The sequence below is a fragment of the Phascolarctos cinereus genome, unplaced genomic scaffold (genome assembly GCF_003287225.1).
Source record: "Phascolarctos cinereus isolate Bilbo 61053 unplaced genomic scaffold, phaCin_HiC Scaffold_726;HRSCAF=1367, whole genome shotgun sequence".
Taxonomy (NCBI): domain Eukaryota; kingdom Metazoa; phylum Chordata; class Mammalia; order Diprotodontia; family Phascolarctidae; genus Phascolarctos; species Phascolarctos cinereus.
In genome coordinates, this window is record NW_027556098.1 from 152,993,278 (window position 1) to 153,020,452 (window position 27,175).

Here is a 27,175-nt window from a genome sequence, read left to right on the forward strand (position 1 = left end):
CCTACTGCTACCAATTAGATAGAAATCTGCTGGGGCAGGAGTGACGTAGAGTTGAAAATAGGTCTCCTGAGGTCATTTCTCCTCCCATCGCCCTCTCCCCTCCTCTTCCTTAAGTCTTTGGGGCAAGTGGTCCTGCGTCCTCTTTTTAGATAAGGAAAAGAGCTGTAGAAAAGCAACTCAGCTTTTGCTGAGACTTCCCCCCTCCCTCCCTTTTATTGCGCTATCTCCGCTCAAGGCTGCAACTGGTGAGGGTGGGTTGGTATTCGTGCCACTCTATCCTGTGAGATCCTTCTCTCTGGTTCTCTGGGGCTGGCTGGTGTCGCCCAGACAGTAAACTGCCTGTACTGTCCACCCACCCACCCCCGCCCTCTCTTCTTTGCTCTTGTCGCAGCATGCTGAGTCCGTTCTACAGTCCCCTTTCTCCTCACTCTCCATCTCCTCTTTCCAAACCTCATGCACACAACCTAGCTCATTCGGCCCGCCCCGAAAAAAAAAAAAACAAACCCAAACCAGGAACATTCGATTTCCCTAGAAATAGCCTTTCTCTCTTCTACCATCCTCCCGTCTTCTCCCTTCCCTCTGGCCATCTCTTGGGGGGTGGTGCCCACAAACCTGTACGTTGGTCACTTATTTCCCCATCTAGTGTGACTAGCAGGTTTAGCATTGGGTTTAAATTACTTTCGTGTAATTCGGCCGGGATAATAGTTCCACGTCTGTACCTGGCTCTTTTTTTCTCTTCTGCGCTCCCCCTCCCCTTTTATTCCTGGATGGTTAACCCCACTGGGAAACAGAAATGCATTTCGACAGTGGCTCCAATCTTATCTATCTCTGGAGCAAGATGTCCAGTATTCTTTATGGGATTCATTGTAAGGGCATGAGTGTCAACATCATTCAGATAGCTCCTGTCTGTTTTTAAGTAGCCCTTTAAGATACTTTAAGCTTACCATGCAGCTGTGTATGATAGGCCTTTTTATTCAGAAATGAAATGCAAAAGAATTTTTTAAAAGTCAGAAAGATGAGAAAAATTACACAATAGTCACTTGGGATAAAATCCAAATAGAATAAATTGCACAAATTAACCAAATAACACTGATCATACAATATATTTTTTTTAAAAATGAACATGTGCTAAAGTAACCACATATATCCTAGAAATATTTCCATTATACCTAGTTTACAGGTTCATGTACAAAAGCAGTTATAAATAGTTCACATCTAGAAAAAATACACATAACCTTTAAAATAGATTTTATCCTTACATATAAACAGTCTTCGTAGAAAAAAATGGATATGAAAAAGTTAATTTTTTTTTTAGCACCAACCATTTTTTTTTGATTAAAAAAGTATAAATTGAAAATGAGTTTTCATTTCTGGAAGCTCAGAATTGATTGAATTGAGATCAAATTGGAGCTGAAGGTAAAAATAAAAACTGTTATACTCAGAAACATAGAAAAAAAGACTATGTTTGGAAGGTTGCAAGGAGACCTTAGAGGTAATACACTATTAGAAACAGTACTAAGTCACTTCAGACATATATCCTTTTCAATTAGGGCCTCCCCCCAGAACCCTCTTCAAGTTGGAGTAGAAATACGAATGATTATAGTAACTCAGAGCTTGAATTACCCCATCAACAATTTTGAAATTGCACAAAAATCAAAACTTTAACCAAATTAATATTTCAAAATGGAAATCACCATGTTTCTTAATGTGGTTTTAGGAGGCCCAGTTTTTTGTTTAAGCAGTGTCCCTACTTACAGTTTTCAGACTAAAAGAATAAACTTTTTAAAAATTTTAACTAAAAGTTTTTGTTAATATTAACATCAGCTTAAGAAAGTTAGTAACCTGTTCTTTCAAGAGCATGGCACTAATTTATTGCTGTCATTTTTTTTTTTTGCTACAAATATAATCTTTTCCTCCAAAATTTACAACTTCTGTACAAGTATTCAAAAAAAGTGCAAAATTAAGACTTTTGTGTCCTGTGTGTATTTTTTTTTTCTTCATGCACCACAACAAATGCAGTCTGTCTTTATTGCTGTGTCATGAAAGTTAGCCAGAGAGCAGCCTGCTGTGAATCTTAAAATCTCGGCTGTGTTGTTTCAATAGTATATTTTATTTTGTGTTTTTTTCCCCCAGTTCCTTAAGTGCTCTATTCACAGCCCACTGGGGGGAAAAAGTCTTTTATACATCATTTGACCCTTGACTTGCACAGGAAGAGAAGCTGTCATATAAAGAATCACTTAAAGACTCCAAATTATCTACACCAGGCCTATTGGAGCTTTTTAAAGACGCATCTTCATTTTTTCTTTTTTCTTCCCTTTGTCTTTCAACCTTATTCAGACAGTTCTCTTTTTCTAATAAAATCACACTATTGCTGTTAAGTTTATTGAGAGACTCCAGGGAAATTTTAGATAATCTATTGTCAGAATCTTCTTTTGTTTCTTCAAGTTGTTTCAATTTCTGCAATAAAAAAGGGAAAATATTAGAAACATATTTCTTGGGGAAATCAAGTTATATTCTCCAATATTCAATTATTGTCTGGGCAAAGTACAGTTTTAAAGGGATAGATTGCACTTACAAGCCTTTAACTATCTTCCAGCATAATTAGATGTAATAATGAAGTCAATTTTGGGGGATAAATCAGGACTTTAATCATTTTACTGAGAGAAATAGGTCCCAATTTGCAAAACAGTTAAGTGCCACTTAATTTCATTTTAAATGGCTGAATTTGAAATTTGTTCATATAAATTGCCTTATTTTTCTTAATCAGAGTTTTGGACTTCTTTTCAGTTAATTTTATTGGATAACTATTTTCACACATGAAAGGACGTTGGATTAGTTCCAAAAGTTAGAAACTTCTGTGGGTTTTTGTTTCTAAAAGCATAAACTCTATAAAGCTGCCATAAAATTTAGATACATGTTCACTTGTCAGAAATAGCTTCTCTATTTCTGTGTCTAATATACCATGTCTGGCCTGTGTCTATGTGCTTGCACACATGAACATTTAATTTCTAGCGAGATCCCTGTTCAAGTAGTCTCTACAATGTTTCCTCCTCCTTTTCAAAGCTGAAAAGTCTCAAACAAACTTTGCAGGAAGGCATAATAAGACTTTGACAGAGCCCCTGTCTTCTTGCAGGTACTCTTAATTCAGCTAGGGATAATTGTGGAATATAATTGGAGGGTTCCAAGTCTCTCTGAAACATTGCCTTTATAAATAGTCCCCCTTTTAGTGAAATCCTCTAAACTCGAAGGAGATGAGTGACTCAACTTGAATAAAGTCAATTGCTCTTATGGCTCTGGTCTGCAGGATGGGGAAGTGGGCATGACAAAATAAATCAATCTAGAGTTAGAATCTGGAAGACATCTTGCTTCCCCCCTTCCTCTCCTCACCCTCCCTACCCCCATCAACCACCTTTTTGCCACCTCCACATAATGGGAAGGAAGAAGTGGGGATGAAAGTTCTAATGATTAAAGTATTTTGTAATTAACAAATAGTCCTTTATGAAAACTTTGTTTAGGAACTCAAAAGTAATCAGGGGTGTAAACCTGCAGCCTCGAGGCCACAAGTGGCCTTCTAGGTCCTTGGGTGAGGCCTTTTGACTGAATCCAAGTTTTATAGAACAAATCCTTTTTATTAAGGGGATTTGTTCTGTGAAGTTTGGATTCAGTCAAAGGGCCAGAGCCACAAGTGGCCTGGAGGCCATAGGTTCCCTACCTCTGTATCTAGCTTAACAACACTGACCACAAAATTTGACTGCCCTGATCAAAGTTTCCCTTGCACATGATTCTCTCTATTAACCAGTTACTAGGTGAATGTAAGGGAATATAAGGGAACGCTGTAAGGGAAAAGTGTCCACCAGACCTGGAATCCATAGTTTAGGGAGGATCTTTTGACTTAGGAAAAAGAAAAATAACTTCCAAGGCTCTGTATTTCGATAAGCCCAATAAAATAAGGAAGGGGGGGAGTGGCTAATGAGAACCCAATCCTTATGCCATACTGAGTGTACCCTGTCTGGTGTAATCCGCTATGTGAACTTGAATGGGCACATATTCTGTGGCCTTTTTTGTCTACTTACTGTGTTTCAAAGAGTGGCCTTTTGATTGGATGCTGTGCTAGAATTGTATGTAACATACCAAAGGTACTAACCAGTCCAATCCCTTTTTCTATTTCCTGACTATGTCTGAGTTAGCAGATGAAATGCTATAAATCTCCAGGTGGGGGAGCCATGAAAATAACAAGACATATGATACTAGATTTAGAGCTGGAAGAGATCCAATTTATTTCCCTCCCTTTTGCATATGAAGAAACTGAAGCTGGTAGAGGTTACAATGACTTGCCTCTGGAGATAAAAGTAAATGGTTGAGCTGAGATTTGAAGCTCTGTTCTCTGACTCCAAAGCCAACATCCATAGACTCAAAGAATTCAAGTTGCAAGGGACTTTGGAAGTCATCTAGTTCAACACTTAGTTTACAGATGAGGAAACTTGGGTCCAGATCTAAGTTACTTGCCCAAAGTCACACTGCTACTATGTGGCAAGTCCACAATGTGAATTCTGGTCTTTTGATTCTAAACCAAAGAATCTGTCTACTGAACTAGAATAGAGGAAAGGTGCTTTTCACACCACCATGCTTCTTCTCACTGAACAGGTCCAATTTTCAGAAACCATAACCAGTAATGAAATAGTTATGTCTGCTTAGTAAGGTGATATGCTTTTATAGGAAAAAAAAACTTAGAGCACTGAGCTGGATGATATTTCATTATTCTAACAACATACAGTAAGTAGTATTATGAAAAGAGCTAATTTTCTCTCTCAAATGGCTACCTTGAAGCCAGAAGCAGATTCACAGAATAGATTAGAGAATTACAGGATAATTATAGAAAAGCAGCTCAGTAATCAGGAAGTAACTTCACTTAAATCTTTTAGGGCCACTCACATCCTTGAAGGGGTTTAAAGGACTTTCTATCAAAACACACATATATCTTTATCAGAAGAATTAGAAAATTCTTGTGTTGAATCAAATATTTCTCTTATAGCACTTTATAGTTTTAAAAGTTTTTCCTTCCATTATCTCCTTTAGTCCTCATACCAACTCTATAGCTTATTAGTGCAAGTATTCTTATTCCTATTTTACAGATGAAGATACTGAGATTCAGAGAAGTCAAGTTAGCCTTCAGAATTATAAAATTTAAAAATCATGGAACTGGGAATTAACATGTCTTCTAACTAAAAGGTTCACTGCTTCCTTTTCTTCTGTTACAAAAGAGAAGATATTCCTCACTAATCCCTTTACCTGTTCCTTAATATTATTTTCTTCCTATTCCAGGACCTTACTTGAATAGTCGTGCCTTTTCTTTTATGTATATTTAATTTCTCTCTGCCTGTGGAAGATTTTTATCTGCTTAAAACAGATTCAGGTCTCCCCAATCATAAAAATAGCCTTCCTTCTGTCTTATAGACCTTTCCGACAATAGCCCCAATTTTTTCCCTTTGCAGCTAAACTTCACAAAAAGTTATTTATACACGATGCCTCTCCTTCACTATCTAATTTCCCTTCAGTGCCTTGAAATTAGGCTTCCACTTCAAGCATTTCACTATAGCTGCTTCATTAAGAATCACCAAGAGCTTCTAATGACTATATTCAATGGCTTTCGCTTAGTGCTCATACCTGTTGACCTCTACAGCCTTTGACACTGTTGATCCATCTACTAGATGCTTTTTTCCCCTCATCTTCATAAACATCTCTCACTTGTTTCCCTTTCTATCCCTGTAAACACTCTTGCTCTGCCTTTACTAGTTCCCAGTTCTCTTTCTGTTCTCCTTTATATGGGTGGTTGGGTCCCCAGTAATCTCTCCTTGCTCTCCTCTTCTATCTTTACATATTGTCACTTGACAGTTTCATTCACATCAGTAACTTTGACTAAAGTTATTTATATGTCTCTGTTTCTAGTCCTGATCTCTTTTCTCAGTTCTAGACTCATCTTCAATTGCCTAAAGAGCACTTACCTAGATATTTCACCAATAACTCAAATGCAGTATATCCAAAAATTAACTCATCATTATAGCATGATGGATTTAGATATGGATGGAATCTTAGTATTCATCTATTCTATTCCTTTCATTTTACAGCTGAGGAAACTGGGGCATAAAAAAGTTAAGTAACTTGCCCAAGGTCACAGAGGTCCAAAGTACCTGAGTTGGATTGTGAACAAATGACCTGACTCCTAATTCATCATTATACTATGATTATCACTCTCCTCCTCATTTAACCCATTCTTCCTCTTTTTTTCTTGGAAACTTTATTTTCCTTAGAAATGGTATTTCTATCTGTGGCACCACCATTTATCTTTTCTGTGGTCACAATCTTAGAATTGCTCTTGACTTTTTCTTTCGCTTCCCATGCCCCATCATCAGGTCTGACAGTTCTTCCTCATCTTTTTTCTTTCATTGCCTCTCTATGCCCACTGTCACCACACCTCAATTTATTGGCATTTGCTTAGACTCTTACCTCTTTATGTCTTCTCTTCTATACTGTTTTCACCCCCATCTCTTCTTTATAGGATTAGCAAAATAATTTTTTTTCCTCTCATGCAGATTTAAACTGCTCAGAAATCTTCAGTGCCTCCCTATTGACTAGTGAGAAAATTTCAAACTCCTCTACTTGGTCTTCAATATTCTTCACAGTCTCTAGGACCACCTCTCTTACCAATTTTAGCTAATGATTCCCTTCTATGCACTCTTTACTTTGGTCAAATTTGACTACTACTGTGTAATCCCAGACACCCACCATTGCTCACAGTTTCTCTACTTCAAGAATGTCCTTTTATTCTCCTTGTTTACCTACTAAATCTAAATCCAGATCAAAGGCTCAGGAAACCTTCCTTGAGCTTCCTGGTTGGTAACAGCTTCCACCCTAAGATGTCACAGTATGGTTTTCAACTCTTTAGCAAATTGACCATATAATATTGCATATTACAGTGATTTGTGTTTGTATCTTAGTCCTCTCCTCTTTTTTTTTTTTTTTTTGGTTAGGCAATGGGGTTAAGTGACTTGCTCAGGGTCACACAGCTAGGTAAGTGTTATGTGTCTGAGGCCTGATTTGAACTCAGGTCCTCATGAATCCAGGGCTGGTGCTCTATCCACTGAGTCATCTAGCTGATCCTAGTCCTCTACTCTTTTGTAAGCTCCATCAAAAGGAGCAGGTCACAGGAAGACTTTCTATCTTCCTCAGTGTTTATGCCAAGTAGGCACTTAATAAATGTTTCTGGTTGCTGTTGTTTTTTCTACTATATCCTGCTGACCTGATATGTCATAAGCATTTATTGCAATTACTTCCCCTCTCTAGAATACTCTTCCCCCACCTTTGCTTATTCTTATCCTATCTCCTTTTCAAGACTTACCTCCTTCTTAAAGCCTTCCATACCCATACTTATCTCCTACATCGCTTACTGTCTGTATGGCTCAAATTTGTACATTTGATAACAGTTTTTAATCTCTAATTGTTTCATAAATATCTGTTACTTATGCCTCCAGCTGTACTGTCACTTGTATGTGGGTAGGTCCCTGATCTTATATTCATTTGCATATCCGCCCCTAATATCACACACAGTGAAGGATACACTTAATAAATAATTTTTGAATGATTAATTAGAATTAATTCCAGTACCAGGAGATACTCCAATGATGGAGCCAGACATTTAACCAAGGGTAATTAATTTCAGAACTTGTGGGACTGCCTTTTGGTTTTCTGGTCCATCACCCTGTTTCCAAACATAACCACACCTAAACAATCCCCAAGTAGGACTTATTAATTCTTTGAAAACATGAGATATTTATATTAACATACATATAATATTAGTAAATAGATATTTATTTCTGCTCAGATATGTGGCTTCATTTGTATAGGCAATGTCAAGTCAGGAAACGTCTAGCAATATAAATCAGGGCCCATTGTGTTACTTGTAGACTTTTTTTTTTTTTGGTGAGGCAATTGGGGTTAAGTGACTAGCCCAGGGTCACACAGCTAGTAAGTGTCTGAAGCCAGATTTGAACTTAGGAAAATGAGTCTTCCTGACTTCAGGCCTGGCACATTATCCACAGTATCACCTAGCTGCCTAAGAACCTAATTAGATGAGTCAAATTAGACAATGACTTTCCTCTCATTGGAGATATTCAACAAAAGATTAGATATTTAGGAAGTGCATCATTATATAGTACCTGGTAATGTATGAATCTGGCCTAGGTATTGTGCAAAGTATATACAATTGATCAAGAACCTAAACTCTAGGAACATCTATTCTGAAAATAATACCATTATGAACAAATATTTAGAAGAATACAAAGAGAAAACTATACATGCCAACATTTAATAAGGACCACAGCCAAGTTTTTTAATAGTACTGTTGTCTCTATCTCATTAGACTGTTATAGAGACTCAAATGAGAATTTACATATATATGAATGTATGTATCTTTAGATACACATAGATAGGTACACATTAAATAGCAATTTTAATTAGCTGTCAATAAATTAATGATTTTTTCAGTGCTTCTATATCCCTTATTTCATTTTGTTCTTATCATCCTATGAAGTAAGGAAAGAAGATTTTTCACCTATTCTACAAATGGAAAAACTGAGGTGAGATTAAAGGATGAAGTTGGTAGAATTGAGACTGAAATGTGGATGGGTCTGTCTTTCCTTCCTTCCTTCCTTCCTTCCTTCCTTCCTTCCTTCCTTCCTTCCTTCCTTCCTTCCTTCCTTCCTTCCTTCCTTCCTTCCTTCCTTCCTTCCTTCCTTCCTTCCTTCCTTCCTCCCAATGGGCCAGAGTAGGATGGAGAGAAAATAAATACTCATTAATTGAAAAAAAAAGTAAAAGACATGACTTGGTAGAGAATAAGGGGCTGCTCACCAAAGAAAACATGTGTGGAGGTAAATGATGTATGGGTCAGGCCTGTGATTTTACTGGTATAGAAATCCCAGTGAGGAAAGTCCCTCTACCAATGGAGATAGGTACCTACTCTGCAATTTATAGATCAAGAGAGTTGCTTGGGGGAACTAAGAGGTTGAATGGCTGCCTGTCCAGGGTTGCATAGTCACTTTACATCAGACTCTAAAGTTGGCTTTCTATTTGTTACACTGGTCTTGGAGTGGATTACAAAGGCATGATTAATCCAATCCTGGACTTTTGGTTAAAGCTGAAGATTTGGCCTATCAGTGGCCCTCTTACAAATTCACACATTTTATATACTAGAAAGATAGAACCAGGAAAGAATCACTAATTATTTTTAAGTTCTCTAGGCCTGAGGAGGTGAACAAGAAGCTCTGAGATAAAGTCCCTGCCTGATTTCAAGGTTTACCCTAAATAGTATTGGCAGGGGCAGGCCATCCATAAGAGTCGAGGAAGATGTAGCAGTGGTTGCTTCTCTTTCCTCATTTAATATTCTCCCTACACAATCATTTATTGCCATGTTGGAGGTGCTGCTTTGGAGATGAGACATTAAAAAATGGAGGGGATGACCTTTGGTGACTGCTTAAGACCCTTCCATGCTTTTTACAAGACCGTGGCACTAACCCTGGCAAACCTAGTCAAATTTCAACTTGTATAATTACTTTTGCCCTGTACTAAGATCCCTCTGTAACCTCAACTGGACACATTATTCTTCACTTGCCCTTCTAAAAAATTAATGTGCAGCAATGGTAATAGAGAACCACTATCTCAGTCCAACCACAGGGTGTAAGATGTGTTTCAGCAATGAGGGAACTCAGTGTTCCCTGGATGGATGGCTTGGGAAATCTTTTTCTGTCCTAGAGGGCAAAACAAAAAATAGTTTAACGATTGTGATTAAATGAAATATTTGTTTTCAGGCAGGATTTACATCTATGACTATTTTATTAACTCTTGCACTCCTTTGCCACTCACTGCTCAACCCTGTTATCACTTTCTGTTCCTCCTCCCTCCCTCAAAATGGAGGGACATGCTTTATCTGGGATGAAAAACAACCAGAAGAAAAATGACTGAGATGTTTTGATTTGCTAATATAAGGGTTAGAATCTCTACCCCTACCCCACCTAATGTAATCACATAATACTAAAGCTTCTGTTTGACTTATCCAACCAAAAGTATAAACTAGGTGCAAAATAGTCCTTAATCAGTTTGAGAGGAATAATAGGTTGTGATCATTAGATAAAGCTGATGATGTCCCACAATAAATATCATGTAATTAGTTGAAAGAATGAAGCCCTCCTTTGAGCCTGTGCTAGTAACACAACACAACAGTTTGGAATTATTCATTCCAGCAATAGTAGTGAAAGAACTCCATTCGAGTCCATGAGAGGAAAGAAGGGTTGGAGGCGGACAATGGTAGGAGAGAGAGAATGTGTTTCTTCCTAGATGACTGTGTAAATTAAGGATACCATGATAGCCATCAGAGTTTATACCACACTACTGACTAGAGTCAGTGGTAGAATCCACTGGGACTAGAGCAGTGGCTAATGGCAGAGCCAACAGATGAAGTGCCTGAAGATGGAAAAGGATCATGACCCCTCATGGTGGTAATACTGCCCATTATTTTGACTTTTATCCTGCCACTGGATTTTGATAACTCTGGAGGAGAGGGTTAGGCTCATGACTTTGTGCAGCTTCATCTCACTTAAATCCAATTCATTCTCGAGTTAAGACATCACTCTCATGATGTCATTGGTCCTCTTTGAGAATGAAGGATGAATAAAGTGTAGGTTATGGACCCTACAAGGGCACCAGCTCTTGGAGCCCAGCAGAGAGCTACAGCTGAGAGGAATGCTGATTATATAAAGGGAGAAAAGGACTTCTAGTAACCAGGAGCATGAGGCACCTCCCTTTGCCACGTGTATTTTCTACACATGTCATTTTTGCTGTAAGTACAGTTTGACAAATTTGAGTCTACTTTCCCAAGGGACCTGAGAGAGTATGCTGCCAGTTTTGAATAAATGAGAAAGCACTTATTAAGCACTTAATATATACAAAGTATTGTGCTAAATGCTGGGACTGTAACTATAAAATCAATATAATTCTTGCTTTCAGGGTCTCACGTTCTTACAGGAGACAAGACACATAGAGTCAAATGAAAAGGGCCCATGATCTTTAAAGTGTAGTGGCAAAGCAGACGGCAATGCATCTTTTTATTGTAATTTTCCTGAAAAATTTTATTTTTTTGGTGCTGAACCATTTAATAGTACCAATGATTTTGGCAGTGAAACCTTTCTTTTCTAGGTTTTCAATAGCTACGGCTATTGGGAAAGCCCACAGGGCTGTCTTCTTAAGTGTCCCTCCTCTGGATGATGGCTGACGGAAGGGAGACTGGAAACAGGGCCAGTGATTTGGGGGTTCCTGCTATTGCCAAGCATCTTGAGAACAGAGTCCTGGGCTTATCTCTACCAAGGTTTGAGATTGGTAGTAGTTGAAGTACTTTGACCTACTTGAAACAATTTAAGACATATTGCATGTATACAAACTGTACATTTGAGTATTGTCAATGATTCAAGCTCATAAGAGCCAAGCCATCATACTTTCCCCACCTAATTTATTAGTGCCTTTATAAACACACACACACAAAAGCACACACATACAAAAGCACGCATGTGCGTGCGCGCATACACACACACACACACACACACACACACACACACACACACATATATATCTGACACTCACCTGAAAGACAGGATTGATTGGGAATATTTGTTTGGTTACCTTCTCTATAATACCCATCTATCTACTTTTCTGTATCACATTTATGCCTTAGGTAATAGTATACTTCTAGCACACATTGTATGATAAAGAATACATGTGCACTACCTAAAGCAAATTCAGCATAAAAACCAACTATATATTGTGACATTATAAAATTATATTTGCATTTTAGAGTGATGTGTTTCCTGCTGTTTTGACAAGAACACATATAATATATTCTTTTTTATTTTTGAAACAGATGAGAGGAGGAAAAAAATAGGTTATACAATTTACCATAGGAAGCCTCTTTCCAAAAGAAATCACCTTACACGTTTTTGATGGTGGACATCATAAAACCTCACCTGAAGGAGCTAAATTTTTATAGTGAAATATTATGTGGGTACCTAAAAGCAAGGAAAAAACCTACTATATAATTCATCAACCCATAAATAGTTATTTAATGTGGAATCACTTATAAGTAGACTTCAGGAGACCATTTAGAATTCACAATGCATTATAGTTCCCAGTTTATTAGGCAGTTTACAAGAGCCATGGAACCAAATGGAATTATAAACCAATGTATATCCCAAGAACACACTGATCTATTGTGGACATAATGATGTTAGCTTTACTCATCTTTGAGCCATTCATCACTAATGCAATTCACATGTCAGCCACCAGCCAGTGGCTTTGCCTATGGATAAGGTCTATTCTTATGAGCACAAGATGCATTGGAGCCTTAAATGTGGGGAGAGCTTTAAACTGGGACTAGGTGATTAAGTCTTATGTCTTCATTTCAAATAGTTGAATTTGTACCAGAATACTCACTATAGATGGCTCCTTGGTAACCTAGCTTAGGGAAAAGGGAAGTGAGTTCTAATCTAGATGTGGGCATCAACGATGTGTCATACACTTGGGCATTATAATCACAAAGCTATAGGATTTACAGTGGTCATCTGGTCACTTTGGTCTTAAGCCATCTAAGAGAGGGTGATCTGTTCCATTACAAAAGTTCTCTGGAGGAGAAGATTCCACATAGGAATTATTCTAAAGACACTTTTATGTTCTGGATTTACTAGATGAACCTGGTATCTGCTAGGATAGAAAGATGTGCTATAGTTAGGAGAGTATAAATGGAAATTAGGGGCCATTCTATATTCAATTTCTTGGCTCTCTCACAATTTACAGTGAAATCTTTGATTCATCACTGCAACTGTGGACCCTGAGTTTTACCAAGATTTAATTTAGAATTTTGCTGCTGGAGCCATAGTATTTTGAGAATTCAGCATCCAAGGGACATTGAGGCACTTTCAAAGATAGAGTCTATAAAGGTTAAAACTATTTTTGTAATAATATCAAGATGTTATTTGTATATTAAAATAATCATCCATTTTATAAATACCTATCTATATGAGACCAGATTTTCTTCATATACTTCTACTGAAACAACAGACTGCAATTGATTGAATGCACAAGCAGATATGAGAATCTAGCTTCCTCCTATTAAGCCAGACATTAAAGAGATTTGTAAAACTATGCCACTCTTTTCACTGATTTTTTGTTTGTTTTGGAAGATAGTTGTTTTTCATAATTTTTTCTTCCATTAACTTGTAATAGGTTTATTGTTATTTTAAAATGAACTGATAATTATTTTAACAATTCATCAATTTAATTTCTAATATAGTTAATATTGATAGCTATAACCCACACAAATGAACTTTTGTGAGTCCTTAATAATTTTTAAGAATGTAAAGCAGTCCGTGACCAAAAAGTTTAAGAACCACTGGACTAGAGCACTGACAGGTTAAATGATTTCCACAACGTCAAATAGCCAACATGTGTCAGACATGAATGAGACTTGAACCCAGGTCTTCTTACTAGAAACACAGCTCTCTATTTAATAAACCGTATTGCCTATCCAAAAATATTAAAGTCAATCTTCCACCATCAACATGGGGGCATATTGATCTCCTACTTAAAAATCCTAAGTGAGACTTTCTATTTCCTATAGTATAAAGATCCAACTCAGCCAGGCCTTTAAGGCCATATCCAACATGGCTCCAAATCAATTCTTCAAGCTTACTTCTCCTTAGTCCAAGGGTGGGGAGCCAGTGAACTCGGGGCCACATATAGCCCTCCAGGTCCTCAAGTTCAGCCCTTTGACTGAATCCAAATTTCCCAGAACAAATCCCCTTAATAAAAGGATTTGTTCTGGGACTCAGTCAAAAGGCCCCTTAAGGACCACATGCACCTGGAGGCCACAGGTTCTCCACCCCTATGGGTTAGTCTTTTACATAAGTTCTTTGCTTCTGCTAGATTGGTCTAATTATTTTCCCTAAAAATTCCATAAACTTTCCCACTTTTGTGTCTTTGCTTGCAGTATGCCCTCTGCCTAGAATTACTTCCTGACTCTTCTCTCTTGAATTCAATGCTATTGTCTTTCAAGGCTTTCAACTCTTTCTGTTGTCACATCATAAGGTCTTCTATGTCCTCTGAGTACCTGTGCCATCTGTATATATTCTGTCTCCCTAATAAGACTGAAAGCCTCTTGAGGGCAGGAACTACGTTTTACATCTCTTTGTATCACAGGATCTAATATGTAATAAAAATGTTTTGCATATGGTAGATACTCAGTAAAAGTTTTTTTTAATTTTTAGCTTTTATTGCTAAGTGTATATTCATACTCTCCACCCCCTTCATAATTTTATAAAATATAATACAACTTTCTTTTAGCTTTCATCTTGCCATACTGAAAAATCACAGAATATCTCTATTGTTTTGTCTGTCTCATTAAAGACAGTGAATGTATAGCCCTGACAAAGCTGTTTAATGATGGCACCCACATGCATTTGTCAGGCAACAGGATGAAGAGGGGCTGAGGAGCTGCATCGCAGAATAACTGATAGCTGACCATTTATTGCTTTGAATGAGAGCAGTTTCCTCTTATGGCCAAAGGCCTTGACCTAAGAATTCCTATCATAGAGCCATCCTGATCTGTCCCCTCTGGTGGGCTGGCAGCCACGCTCTGAACTATCTGTGGTTTTTACATGCTCCTGCAGCCCAGCTTGGCCAGCACTAGGTAATACAGCAGCTGCCATTGTGCCCTGGAAATCTAGTAGGAATAACTATTGCAAGAGGCTTTCCAGGGGGTGAAACAGTTATTGAAAAATGCAGGCACATGATAAATGGTGCAGACATTGCCTCTGCCCCTTCCCTTAAATGCTTCCTTCACCTACCAAACATTGCTTCTGTCTCTTTCAGGCAGAGTCCCATACAATTTGCTTTAATTCAGATCCCTATCTCATTCAGACAGTTGGCAAAGGGTGATATGAGCTTCAGTTGTCCCAAGTTAGAATAGAAGCATGATATCGATGACATTCCAAGGGGTACTAAAACCTATGACTGCATGAAGATGATAGAATTACACCCCTACACTCACTAACAAATCAAGAAATTTAGCCATGGGCATATTGAATCATAGCTGCTTCATTACAGCAGCCTACCATTGGTCATATTGATAATTTTTATTCCCCCATGACACATATTGGGCAAAATAACCATTCTGTGACAAAACATTTTCTTGAAGCACACTTAAGCTGAGTTAACGCTGGTTTATGAGGCTAAGTCTGCCACACATGCCTATAAAAATAAACTTTATTTTTGTCACATGCACAGAGCAATTTAGTTTTTTTTAATTTGTGACCCCATTTGGGGTTTTCTTGGAAGACATTCTGGAGTGATTTGCCATTTCCTTCTCCAGCTCATTTTACAGATGAGGACACTGAGGCAAACAGGGTAAGTGACTTGCCTAGGGTCACACAGCTAGTAAGGGAGGCCAGATTTGAACTCCTAACTTAAGGTCTAGTGCTCTGTCCACTCAGCCACCTAGCTGCCCAGTTTTTAAATTAACATAAAAGTGAAAGGCACATTGCTCCCAGTGAAGTATTTCTGCAAAACACAACTGTGTAAAAACAACTCCAATTGCTATGAGAATTAAATATGGATCAACAAAATCAATAGTTAATTGTGAAACTCAGGGTCTTTCATCGCAGATCCAATCTTTAAGAGGAGGTCCAGGGTATATTTGCTTTTGATTTTTAAAAAATAATATTGAAAATCTTGCTGTCATGCAAAATAGTGCATGAGGTTTTCATATTCCAATTTTCCACAAGTTGCTTTGCCTGCAAATAGTCAAGGACATATTGACCTCAGTCTCTTCTGTTTACATTTAGAAATTCAGTGTCTTCATCAGTCAAGCTGTCTCATGCTTTGTATCTGCTTTGTGCTTATGCCAAACAAACTTTATTGTAAAAATAACACAGCACAATAGGTGTCTCACTACGTGATATAGATATGTTATTTGTATTATAAACTACCCCTTGGTATACTTCACTATATGCTGTCCAACAATTGTGCAATTCCCTTTCTCTCAGTAAAATATATGCCATGACTTTTTTCTGGCATAGCAAGAATCATCATGCTTTTGGAATCGGTTGATAGACAGACAGGTGGGCTTTTCCATTAGAGGCCAAGAAAGAAGCCAGAGTTAGGCATGATGGCTTTAGAGAACCTTAAGTACATTCCCATTTTATTTACTGAAATGGATGAGAATGGAAGGTGAAATGGCAAGTTGCTGCAGAGAAGAGAGTTGTACAATAGCATCCAGGAGATTAAAGAGGTGAAAGAGAAATCTATGACCCTTGTTACATTATGGTGGAGCTAAAAATGTAATGTTTGCACTCTTTTTTTTTTAAAGCATAGGCTTTTATATAATAAGTTAAGCCTTGTTCTCCCTTCCCAGATTGTCAAAAGCCTTCATCCATTTTGAGGGCTGAAGGTAAAATAATTCTTGAAATAATGAATCATTTTTCTTTTGCCAGTTTGTCCAGAAATTCCATGATTATTTTGCTGTAGCAGACAATGACCTTCTCAAGGGAGGCTATCAAACTCTCAAGATAAATAATGAGAAGGTCTCTTTCTCCTGCCTCAAGGAAAAACTGCATAGATATAAAATGTTTCTGAAACTACCAATATGTTCATTACTGGATGGGCAATAGTATACTCTACGTGAAACCAAATGACATTTGTGTTTTTGTGTAACAGAGGGTAAGAAGATATGGTCTTTGGAGGGATCTAGGGAAGACACTTAAGGCTTATTCTGAAGAAGCTGGAGAAATGATAGTTCTCAGGTAGTAGACAGAGCCCATTTGAAGCCTCCCCACTTATGAGTTAATTACCTAAAATGACTGAAGCTTATTCATGTGGGCTTTCTGCTGTTTATGTCCACCAATTTGGAAAAACACAGCTTTAATGTGCCAGATTCCAAAAAGTTAGCCTGTCTTCTACTGACTAGCCTCACAATTAGTTCTTAGACAGAAAGAAATCCCAAAGACACATGGTCTCTTATGGAAAGAAAACAAAAAGAGAAGAAAAGGGCAGAGAGAAGGAAAGGAAAAGGAAGGATCCTTGATACAGTCAAACCCAGGAATCAATAGGATTTTCCTGGTCATTTCAAATGACAATACAGGGGGGCAAGGGTAGAGAAGCAATCTCAAAAGTAATCAGAATGCAAATGATACATGATTTTATAGATAAAATTGAAAACTATTCTCACCATCCTAAAAAAATCAGCAATGTATAAGATAGGGATCACACACAATATATAGCTGACCAACAGAAAATTCAAAAGAAAGAACTTTGAGCCACTAAGAGTAATCTTTATATAGAGTCAAATTCTTTTTATGTTTCTTAGGTACTGGTCATGAATTTTCTAGTACCCCTACATCTTTGCCTTCTTAATTTTGTTTAAGAAAACCAAGTTGCCTGACCAGTATGTATAACACTGTGTGGCATCATCTTCTCCCATAATAAAGTTACACACACACACACACACACACACACACACACACACACACACGCATATATCTATATCTATATCTCACTTTATTGAATACATATATATGCACATATACACATATGAAAAGTTATAAATATGTATATATACACATACGTGTATTAAGAGAGATACATAACTACATTATATGTGCATGTGTTCTCTATATTGCCTCTGGAAGGGACTGAATTAGGGAAACAGAACTTAATACTTTTTATTAGTGGGTAAGAAAGAAAAAGGGATATACGGAGTACACCCTTCCTTGAATATCTTAAAAAGTAACAGAAATACTGATCATTCTGAGGTGCTATTTAAGAGGAGGCTGATCAGTCAATAAATATTAATCAAAAGTTTACTATGTGTCAGGCATTGCGCTAAGCACTAGGGATAAAAAAAAGTCCCTGCCATTGAGGTGCTTACAATTTAATAGGGGAGTCAATGTGTAAATACTATGTACAAACAAGCTATATATGGGGTAAGTTGGAAACACTCAACAGAGGGAAGGCACTAGAATTAACAGAGATTGGGACAAGCTTCCTGTAGGAGATACAGTTTGACACGAGATTTCAAACACACCAGGGAAGCCTGGAATGAGGTGGAGATGAAGTAGAGCATTCCGTATGTGGAGCAGCCACTGAAAATGCCTGAAGTCCAGAGATAGAAAGTCTCATTTGAGGAAAAGCAAGGAGGCCAACATTAATAGATAGCAAAGTATTTGGTAGGATGTAAAATATAAGAAGACTACAGAGGTAGTGGGACACATTATCAAGGTGTCTGAATATCAAACAAATCATTTTATATTTGAGCCTGAAGGTAATAGTAAGCCCCTGGAGTTTATTGAGTAAGAGGGTGACATGATCAGACTTTTGTGTTAAGATGATAACTTTGGTGGTCGAGTGGAGGATATGCTGGAGTGGGGAGAGACTTGTGGCAGGCCGACCCACCAGCAAGCTACTGTTTACATTTAGAAATTCAGTGTCTTCATCAGTCAAGCTGTCTCATGCTTTGTATCTGCTTTGTGCTTCCAGGTGTCAAGGGATGAGGGCCTGCACTAGTCTGGTGTCCGCATCAGAGGAGATAAGGGGTCATATGTGAGAGATGTTATGAAGGTAAAATGGACAGTTCTTGGCAAAAGATTGGATGTAGGCTGGAGGGGTGAGAGTGAGGAGTCAAGAATGACACCTAGGTTGGAAACTTTGGGGAACTGGGAGGTTGGTGGTACCCCCAATAAGACTAGGGAAGTTTGGAAATGAGGAGAGTTCCTGAAGAAAGATAAGGAATTCAGTTTTAGACGTTGAGATTTTAAGATGTCTACATAATATCCAGTTTGAGATATCTACTAGCCAGCTAGAGATGCAAGACTGAGATCAGCATAGAGGTTAGTCCTGGATAACTAGATTTGAGAATCATCAGTATAGAAATATTGAATAGAAAAATTGAATCCATGTGAGCTGATGAGATCACCAAGTGAAATAGTTATAGTGGGAAAAGAGGAGAGGGCTGAGTATGTAGTCCTGTAGGATACTCATGGTTAGATGATGTGCTTTGTATGTAGAGCCAGCAAAGGAAATTCAGATAGATATGAGGAGAACCAGGAGACAGTAATGTCATGAAAACCTAGGGAGAATAAAATATAAAGAAGACAAGGACACTTTGAGTGTCAAAGACTACAGAGGTCAAGAAGGATGAAGCTTGAGAAAAGGCCATTGGATTTGGCAATTAAGAAATCATTAGTAATTTTGGAGAGAGCAATTTTGGCTGAAAGATGATGTTGGAAGCTGGACTGCAGAGAGTTAAGAGAGCAAGAGGAAAAGAAATGAAGGCATAAACTGTAGACTGTCTTCTCAAGGAGTTTAGCCACAAAAGAGATGAAAAGTATGGGAAGATAGTTAGCAGGGATAGATGGATCAAATGAAGGTTTTTTTGAAATAAGGGACACTAGAGCATGTTTACAGGTGGTAGGGAAGGATTCGCTAGACAAAGAGATTGAAGACAAGTGAAATTGGGGATGATAGGTGGTGAAAGATAAGATGGAATGTAACCACTTGTACATGTAGCAGGGTTAGCCTTGACAAGAAGAAGGACCCCCTCCTCATGTGAAACAGGAATGAAGGAGAGAATGGTAGAGGCATTTGAGTGATGTGAGAAGAGAAGGGGAAAAGAGGGAGCTTTTGGTGAATGGGCTCAATTTATTTAGTAAAGTATGAGGCAAAGTTCCAGTTGAAAGGATGGGGGAAAGGGGAGTCATGAGAGGTTTGAGGAGGGATGGAAAGGTTTGGAAATTTTCAGGGTCAGTGCTAGAGATTTTGGATGACTCAGTGCCTCCTGATCTGGTACAGCAGAATGAAAAAAGTTTTAAATTTTATAAACAATGTGGGGACTGAAGCCTATTACCTTGGCCTCTGCCCCTAGAAAGAACTAGAGTTCAAGTTTGCCAAATGCTAAGTAGGGCTGCTATTTCTTTCTCTCAAAGATGTCATATACAGTCTAATGGCAATAAGAAAAATATAATTCCTTTAAATCATCTACAAAAATCTCTGCTTAAGCATTTGTGAACAAATTCTGTCCTAAGTATTTCTGTTGGATGTCATATTTCATAAGTAGTTTTTAAAAAGCTATAAAGCCAATTGACTTGTTCTTCCCTTTTCCCCTCCTTGCTCTCCCCCATATCCCAGGAGATTTACAAGGAGGAAAATTTAGATGTGCGCACGCACACACACACACGCACGCACACACTCTACACATCCATGACTCTCCCATTGAAAGGCTGAAAGAAGCTCATTGTAAGTAAAGCAAAAAATTATCCCTCACACCATTTTTCTAAGTACATTTCAGCCTCTCTGCCTACGTCAATAAAGATCTCATACTATAAGTCATCTAGAAAATAAATGCTATGAAGGATGTTACGTTTTATGTGGTCCGAATATGATTAGTGATTAGTCTTGGTAGTTTTGGTCACATGGGGATAGTAATCAAGGTCTCTCTACTACAGCTCTGTAACAACTGAAAAACACTCCACTGGCTCACATCCCATACAATGATGGGATATTAACTGAAAATCTAATTAATCTGTGAATGAATTATGGCCTAAGAAATATACTGTTTTATAATCAATTTTAAGCGAGTTCCTAACAGAAGATAAGATGAAGAAAAAGCTGTAAAATTACCGGAGGTTGATAAATTCTGTTTACTATGACTGATGATTTTTAGGTGGATAATTTTATAATCAATCAAACTTTTGTCAGTTCAAAAATCATGCCTCCCAACGTATGCTGTAAATTAATTTTTAAATTTACATATTTATTAAAAATCGTATTGAAAACAGCAGGAAGTGGGCCCTGTTTGAATAATAAAAGAACTTGTTATTCTACTAGAAACAAAAAAAAGCTATTCAAAAGATTTTATTTTCTGGTAATGATCATATAAATTGCTATCTGAATTAGTTAAGTAAACAATTTATTGTTCACCCAGAGGTATTGACAGAGGAAGATATAAGTCCCCGAATTCATATTTTTCAATGAAATATATCTTGATCCCCTTAGCCCCTAAGAACATATAAACACACACACACACACACACACACACACACACACACACACACACCCCAGAGGTATAATTAAAGAGGCCTTTTTAGCAGAACCTCTGTCACAGGGAACATTTATGGTAGTATCATGGTGGTATCTTCTGATCCCTTAAAAGATGAAGAATTGAAGGGATCCTTGAGGCCACACATTTGGAAAGCCACTCCCTTAAAAGTCAGATGCTTATTGTTGTTGTTGGGTGATTGCCCCACCGTCACCTGCTACCACTACCACATCAATGACTTGGTTTAACTTCCCTTCAAGAATGCCCCACATTATAGCCCAAATCCAGATATTATCATTGGAAACAGCTGTCAGTGGATCTGATCAGTTTGTTGGGTGGTATCTCCAGAGTATTTAGTGATACAAGGGGCATAAGGTTGTAATTAAATGACGACATTAAATGGCACCACAGTTGGGTGGGCATGACTGCACAATCTAAATTAATCACATAATGGGCTGTCAACTCGAAGATTTTGCCCCTGAGATATGACCCATCTGGATTACTCTACAGAGAAGATGGAAGAGTCAAAGGGAAGGAAAGGTTGAATGATTCTTCATCTATCTTCAGTAATAGAATTCAAAGGTGGAGTAGATCCTCCCCAAAAACTATCACAAGGAGACAGCCTTTTTAAGGTCCACCATAGCTTTCCCGGGAAGAGAGAAATCATATGGTCCATGAATTTCTGCCCAACTCGTGTGTGTACTCAGAGAATCTGCTCTAGGTTTTTGAAATGATTTACAGAATCAGACAAAACTAAAACAAAATCTTGATCTAGTAGTAAAAGAGATCACTTGATGAATAATGTGCCACATTCCCTTAGTATAAGTACTATAGTCTTAGAATATGTAATAGAGAGCAGAGATCAGCTCATCATTATTGCCCAGCCCCCCCTTCTGCATTTACTAGAGCAGCAGTGAGATGCTTTAAGCTTTCCCAAGGAGGCTGAGAGACTCAAAGTAGGAAGGTTTGGGCAATGAAGACAGAAGAAAGAGCTAGTGAAAAATGGAAGGAGGACATTGCGTACAACAAAGGTAGGAACAATGAACTTCAGAAAGGAAAATGGATATGGCTTCAGGAGGCTGTTCTCCAGCTTCACTTAACTCCTACGTCTATTATGTGTTGTCCAAGTGATATATTTTTGGACCTTGGGGCTGCAGGGCCTCTCAGGCCTAGAGGTTTTTTGCCTAGATGGGCAAATCATTCCACACTTTGTGTTCCCCATCTTTCAGCACTGTGCTGATAAGGTTAAGCAAAGCTTAAAGAGTAGAGGCACCAGAGCAGGTAGTTTTGGGAAATGGAGGATGGAGTGTGTGATCCTTATTTTAATTCCTTGTAATTTACCTTGTACTCTATTTTAGGTAAGTGTTCTTTTGCTCTACTGTGATGGCACATATTTAATTCTTGGTAGCTCAGGAAGAGATCTTCTGGGAAATGGGGATTTAGAAGCAGTGGTTTTGAACATATGGTAGACTACAGCTATATCCTAGGAACTCGAATATGGCATTGTTGTATGACAAATGTCCACTGTATATGTGACATAGGTACTGGACCTGTGGATTCACTGATATCAGGAACTCCAGGATGAGGACCCTTTACTAATCAACTATTAATGCAGGTCAGACGCACCTTCTTGGCTACTTAGAATCTTTGATGGTTGCCTAGGGCACTGGCCTAAAGCCTCCCAGCCAATATTTGTCAGAGAAGGGGCTTGAACCCAAGTCTTCCTGACTTCAAGGCTAGTTCTCTGTCCACTAGTCCACACTGCTTCTCTGTGTGATACATACATACACACACACACACACACACACACACACACACACACACACTATATATATATATATATATATATATATATATATATATAAAATGTAAAATATATATCATGTTGCATGGGTATTTATACTTCAAATAATGTACCACCACTTTAGTTACTATACAGACAGGTATATGTGTCATATTGCTTTAGTGGTGAAATTTTGCATTTTAAATTGTGTCACAATGCCTTGTTAGATGCAATGAGTAGTGTGCCACTGTCTTCATATATGTGTATGCAATAGGTCACATTGCCTTAGTCTGTGCAGTGTATAAAACATTTATTAAACACTGAGTAGCATTGGCAACTAATTAGTTGTCCCCATTAGGTTGAGGAATTTATCCCATTTCCTCTAATACCTTTCTAATCAAATGAATTTATAGGAACAAGGTGAAATCCCATTGAGAATTAGGATTTTGCTTATGAATTGGGGACTTGGTAGGTGATGTCATTACCTAAGTTAATTAAGTTGATGAAGGAACTCTTTAGTGTGAAATGTCAGCTCCAGTGGCTCTCTAACCTTTCCAAGGCATTTTGAAAATTTCTTCCATCTCATGTTCTGTCAACAGAATTATTGACTTAGAATTGGAAAGGATGTTAAATATAATCCAGTCCAACACTGTCATTTTCCTTATGTGGAAACTGAGGCCCAGTTACAACACAGGTATTAAGTAGAACTGAGTTGAATCAACTGAGTGTTGAATCTTCTGATTTCAAATCCAATTATTTTTTTCCATAGCACCATGCTACCTTTGTTCAGATTCCGCATGGTCTGTTCATAACTTCAATTGGACTTTTACTACGCAGTTATCATTTGAAGCTCATAGGGAGGGAGGCACAGTATATCACAGAAAATCATCTTGCTGGTATTTCTGGTAATGTGCCTCCTAATTTCACCATTCTGGCTTGAAAAGCTTGCCCAGGTTCTTGGTTTCCAGTCCCCATCTTGACCCCTTAGATTTGCCATCCTGAGAACCTCTGAATTTTGCTTTGGAGCCCACAGCCTTTCCCCCAGGAAGTTTCCCCACAGGCCTAGCAATTTCCCTAATTACTGGCATGTGCTGCCCATCTAAACAACCTGCCTCAAACAACGGCCAAGCCCATTTGCCCCCCTGAAAGTCTCCTGGTGGGGAGCTCCAAAAATATTGGAGCTGCAGGGATAATTAGAACCAATCTTTGAGGAAAGGGCTATGCTCAGAAGCACATTTGCCACTTGGCAGAAAGCAAACTCCTGGCCCTGGAAACAGCAAGAATCATCTGTCTTTGCTACTGGCAGCCATATAACTCCAAGCTCTTTTGCTAGGAAGGCAGAGGCATTATCAGGAGTCCTAGTCCAAAGTAAGTTGTTTATGAATTTCTACCTTTAGGGGATCCCCAGGGGCTGGGCCTAGGTAACCCTAGTAGATGCATTCAACTTAGGTATGTTACCCTGAGGCCACCTACTAGAACAAAGGTAATGGCTCCATGTTGGACATTGGGGAGGGGCTGATCACAAGAATGTTTACCTAGCTATAGGCAAGGCATTTGATGAAATCACTCATGCTGTCCTTGTGGGAAAGATGTAGGTTAGATGAAAGTACCATTAGGTGGATATGAAACTGATTGAATGGTTAAACCCAAAATGTAGACATGAATGATTGACTTAGGAGTGGGCTGGAGCCAGCTTGAACACAATTGTGAAATTTTCAATATGAGCATTTAGACCTCAGAAATAAGCAAATACTACAAATCGGGACTGAGTCATTGTTTTCTTGATGGTCTAGATTTAAGAAAGTGATGGTGAAAATGCCAATAGTACAGATTAAACTGAAAAAAGTGTGTTGTAAATGCAATTTTTTTTGGTAAGGAGAGAGCTAGTTGTTTACTAGGACATGCTTGGATTCAGTATCAACATGAATGAGGTAACTAGTGGAATGGCCCAGGGATCTGCTCTTGGCCCTTTGCCACTGAACATATTTTATCGTTGACTTATATAAATGTATGGATAGCTGGAGGCAGCTAGTTGGCGCAGTGGATAGAGTACTGGCCCTGAATTCAGGAGGACCTGAGTTCAAATCCAACCTTAGACAAAACACTCACTAGCTTGTGTGACTCTGGGCAAGTCACTTAACCCCATTGCCTGGCCCAAACAAAAAAAATAAAAATATTTAAAAAATATATATAGATGATATGCTTTTTTTTGGGGGGGGGGCTAGTCAATGGGCTGCCCAGGGTCACACAGCTAGTGTTATATATCTGAGGCCAGATTTGAACTCAGGTCCTCCTGAATCCAGGGCTGGTGCTCTATCCACTGTGCCACCTAGTCGCCCTAGATGGTATGCTTATCAGATTTGTAGGTGACTCAAAGCTAGAAGGCCCAGCTAACATGCTTGATAGCAAAAGTTATATTCAAAAGATCTTACCAGACTAGAACATGGGACTAAATGTAGTAAGATGAAAGGTAAAAGGGATAAATGTAAAAGTCATACACTTAAATTTTTTTAAAATATCACCTTTTCAAATATAAGATTAGGAAATCATGGTTAGATTTTCATTCAGCTGACTAAAAAAAAAAGGCTATACTCCTCTGGCTGGATTTCACCATGATCATGTTCCCAGGAAACCTCATTACCAGGAAACCCATCATCCTATGAGATTGTATCAGCTTTGGTACTCAGACCTCATCAGTACACTCAGTACTCTCTCTGCCTTTGTTTGAAAGAATGAAAGGTAGAGGGAAGAACTCCTCCCAAAGCCTCCATTCAAAGAGCACTCATAGGCCAGCAATTCTTTATTTCCTGCCAGCTATACTCCTTGGACTGGACTCCCTCCTGTACATTCTCCATCCCTTTCCAATCCTCTTTTTAGCTTCCTTTTGTGTGTTGTCTTCCCCATTAGATTGTAAACTCCTTGAGGGCAGGGACTGTCTTTCTTTTTATTAATTATATCACTAGCACTTAGCCCATTAACTGGCACATAGAAGGCACTTAGTAAATGTTGACTGGATTGGATTGGATTGGATTTGTCTCCCCAGAATTTATCACACATACATAATACATGCTTAAGAAACTACTGACTGGTGAACTGTGAATTCACTATGAGTCAATGGTATGATATGACACTCAAGAAAGCCAAAAACAGTTTTCTGTTATATTAAAGAAGGCATGGTGTCCAGGATAATGGAGGACAGTCCCATTGTACTCTACCAAGGTCATTTTAAACTTGGAACACTGTATATAGTTCTGGAAAACACATTTTTAGAATAGGCATAAATAAGCTGGAGGATGTCCAGAGGAAGGCAATCAGGATAGTGAAGAACCCCAACATCATACATAATAATATTATTATTAATAAAAATAATGGATATGTAATGCTTTCAATTTTTCAAAACACGTGGTGTATATTTGAGCCCCAACAACCTCATGATGTAGGTTCTACAGTTATCATTATCTACATTTATAGATCAGGTATTTGAGTCTCAGAGAGATAAAAGGACTTGGCCATGGTCACATAGCTAGTACAGATTAGTGGTGGGATATGAACTTAGGTCTTCATGGTTCTAAGTCCAGCACTATCCATAATCTTCTAGGAGCCAGTGATTACTGATGGGAAGGGAAACTACTCTGGAAAAGATCAGAATTGAAGGAGAGATGATAGTGGTCTTCAAAATTTTTGGATTTTTATTTGGAAGGGTTATTAGAATTTTTCTTACTGCTTTCAGAGGGCAGAAGTTACTTAGAAGAAAATTTAGGCTTAATGTAGGGAAAAATTTACTGACAATTTGAACTATTTGAAAAAAGTGAAATGGAATAGAATCCCTTCACAGCAAAGGGGTTTCTTTGCCAGCAATCTTCAAAGAAAAGACTGGATAACCACTTATCAGATGTGTTGTGGAAGGGATTATTGTTCGAGAATGGGTTAGATCATATGTTCTCTAAGGTTTTTTTTTCCAACTCTTAAATTTCTGTGATTTTGTGATATATTCAGATCCATAGACATAGCTAACATTCTTAACATTCCTCTTGCTATCAGAACAGACTTCCCGGCCTTGTAACCCTCCAGTCTTGACTCCTGGCTTCTTGATTCTGTCTCACCTTCTCTCCCAGCTCCACCCTTAATTCTCTGGCCTTCTCACCCTGGAGATGCTTCCACCTATGTAGACCTCTCTTCTGATTGGTGAGTCCTTGGCTTGTACCACCATT

The 27,175-nt window shown here is 38.2% G+C and overlaps 1 protein-coding gene across 4 annotated transcripts in view; it reads right to left on the bottom strand.

The window, feature by feature from the left end:
• Positions 1-1,046: 1,046 nt before the first annotated feature.
• NCKAP5 (NCK associated protein 5) overlaps positions 1,047-27,175 on the bottom strand; it is a 1,104,295-nt gene continuing 1,078,166 nt past the window's right edge. For all 4 annotated transcript variants that reach the window (XM_021009468.2, XM_021009467.2, XM_021009473.2 and 1 more), the window contains one exon: positions 1,047-2,457. In XM_021009468.2, the coding sequence (XP_020865127.1) occupies positions 2,179-2,457 (279 nt within the window). In that variant the 3' untranslated portion in view covers positions 1,047-2,178. The remainder of the gene's footprint in view (positions 2,458-27,175) is intronic.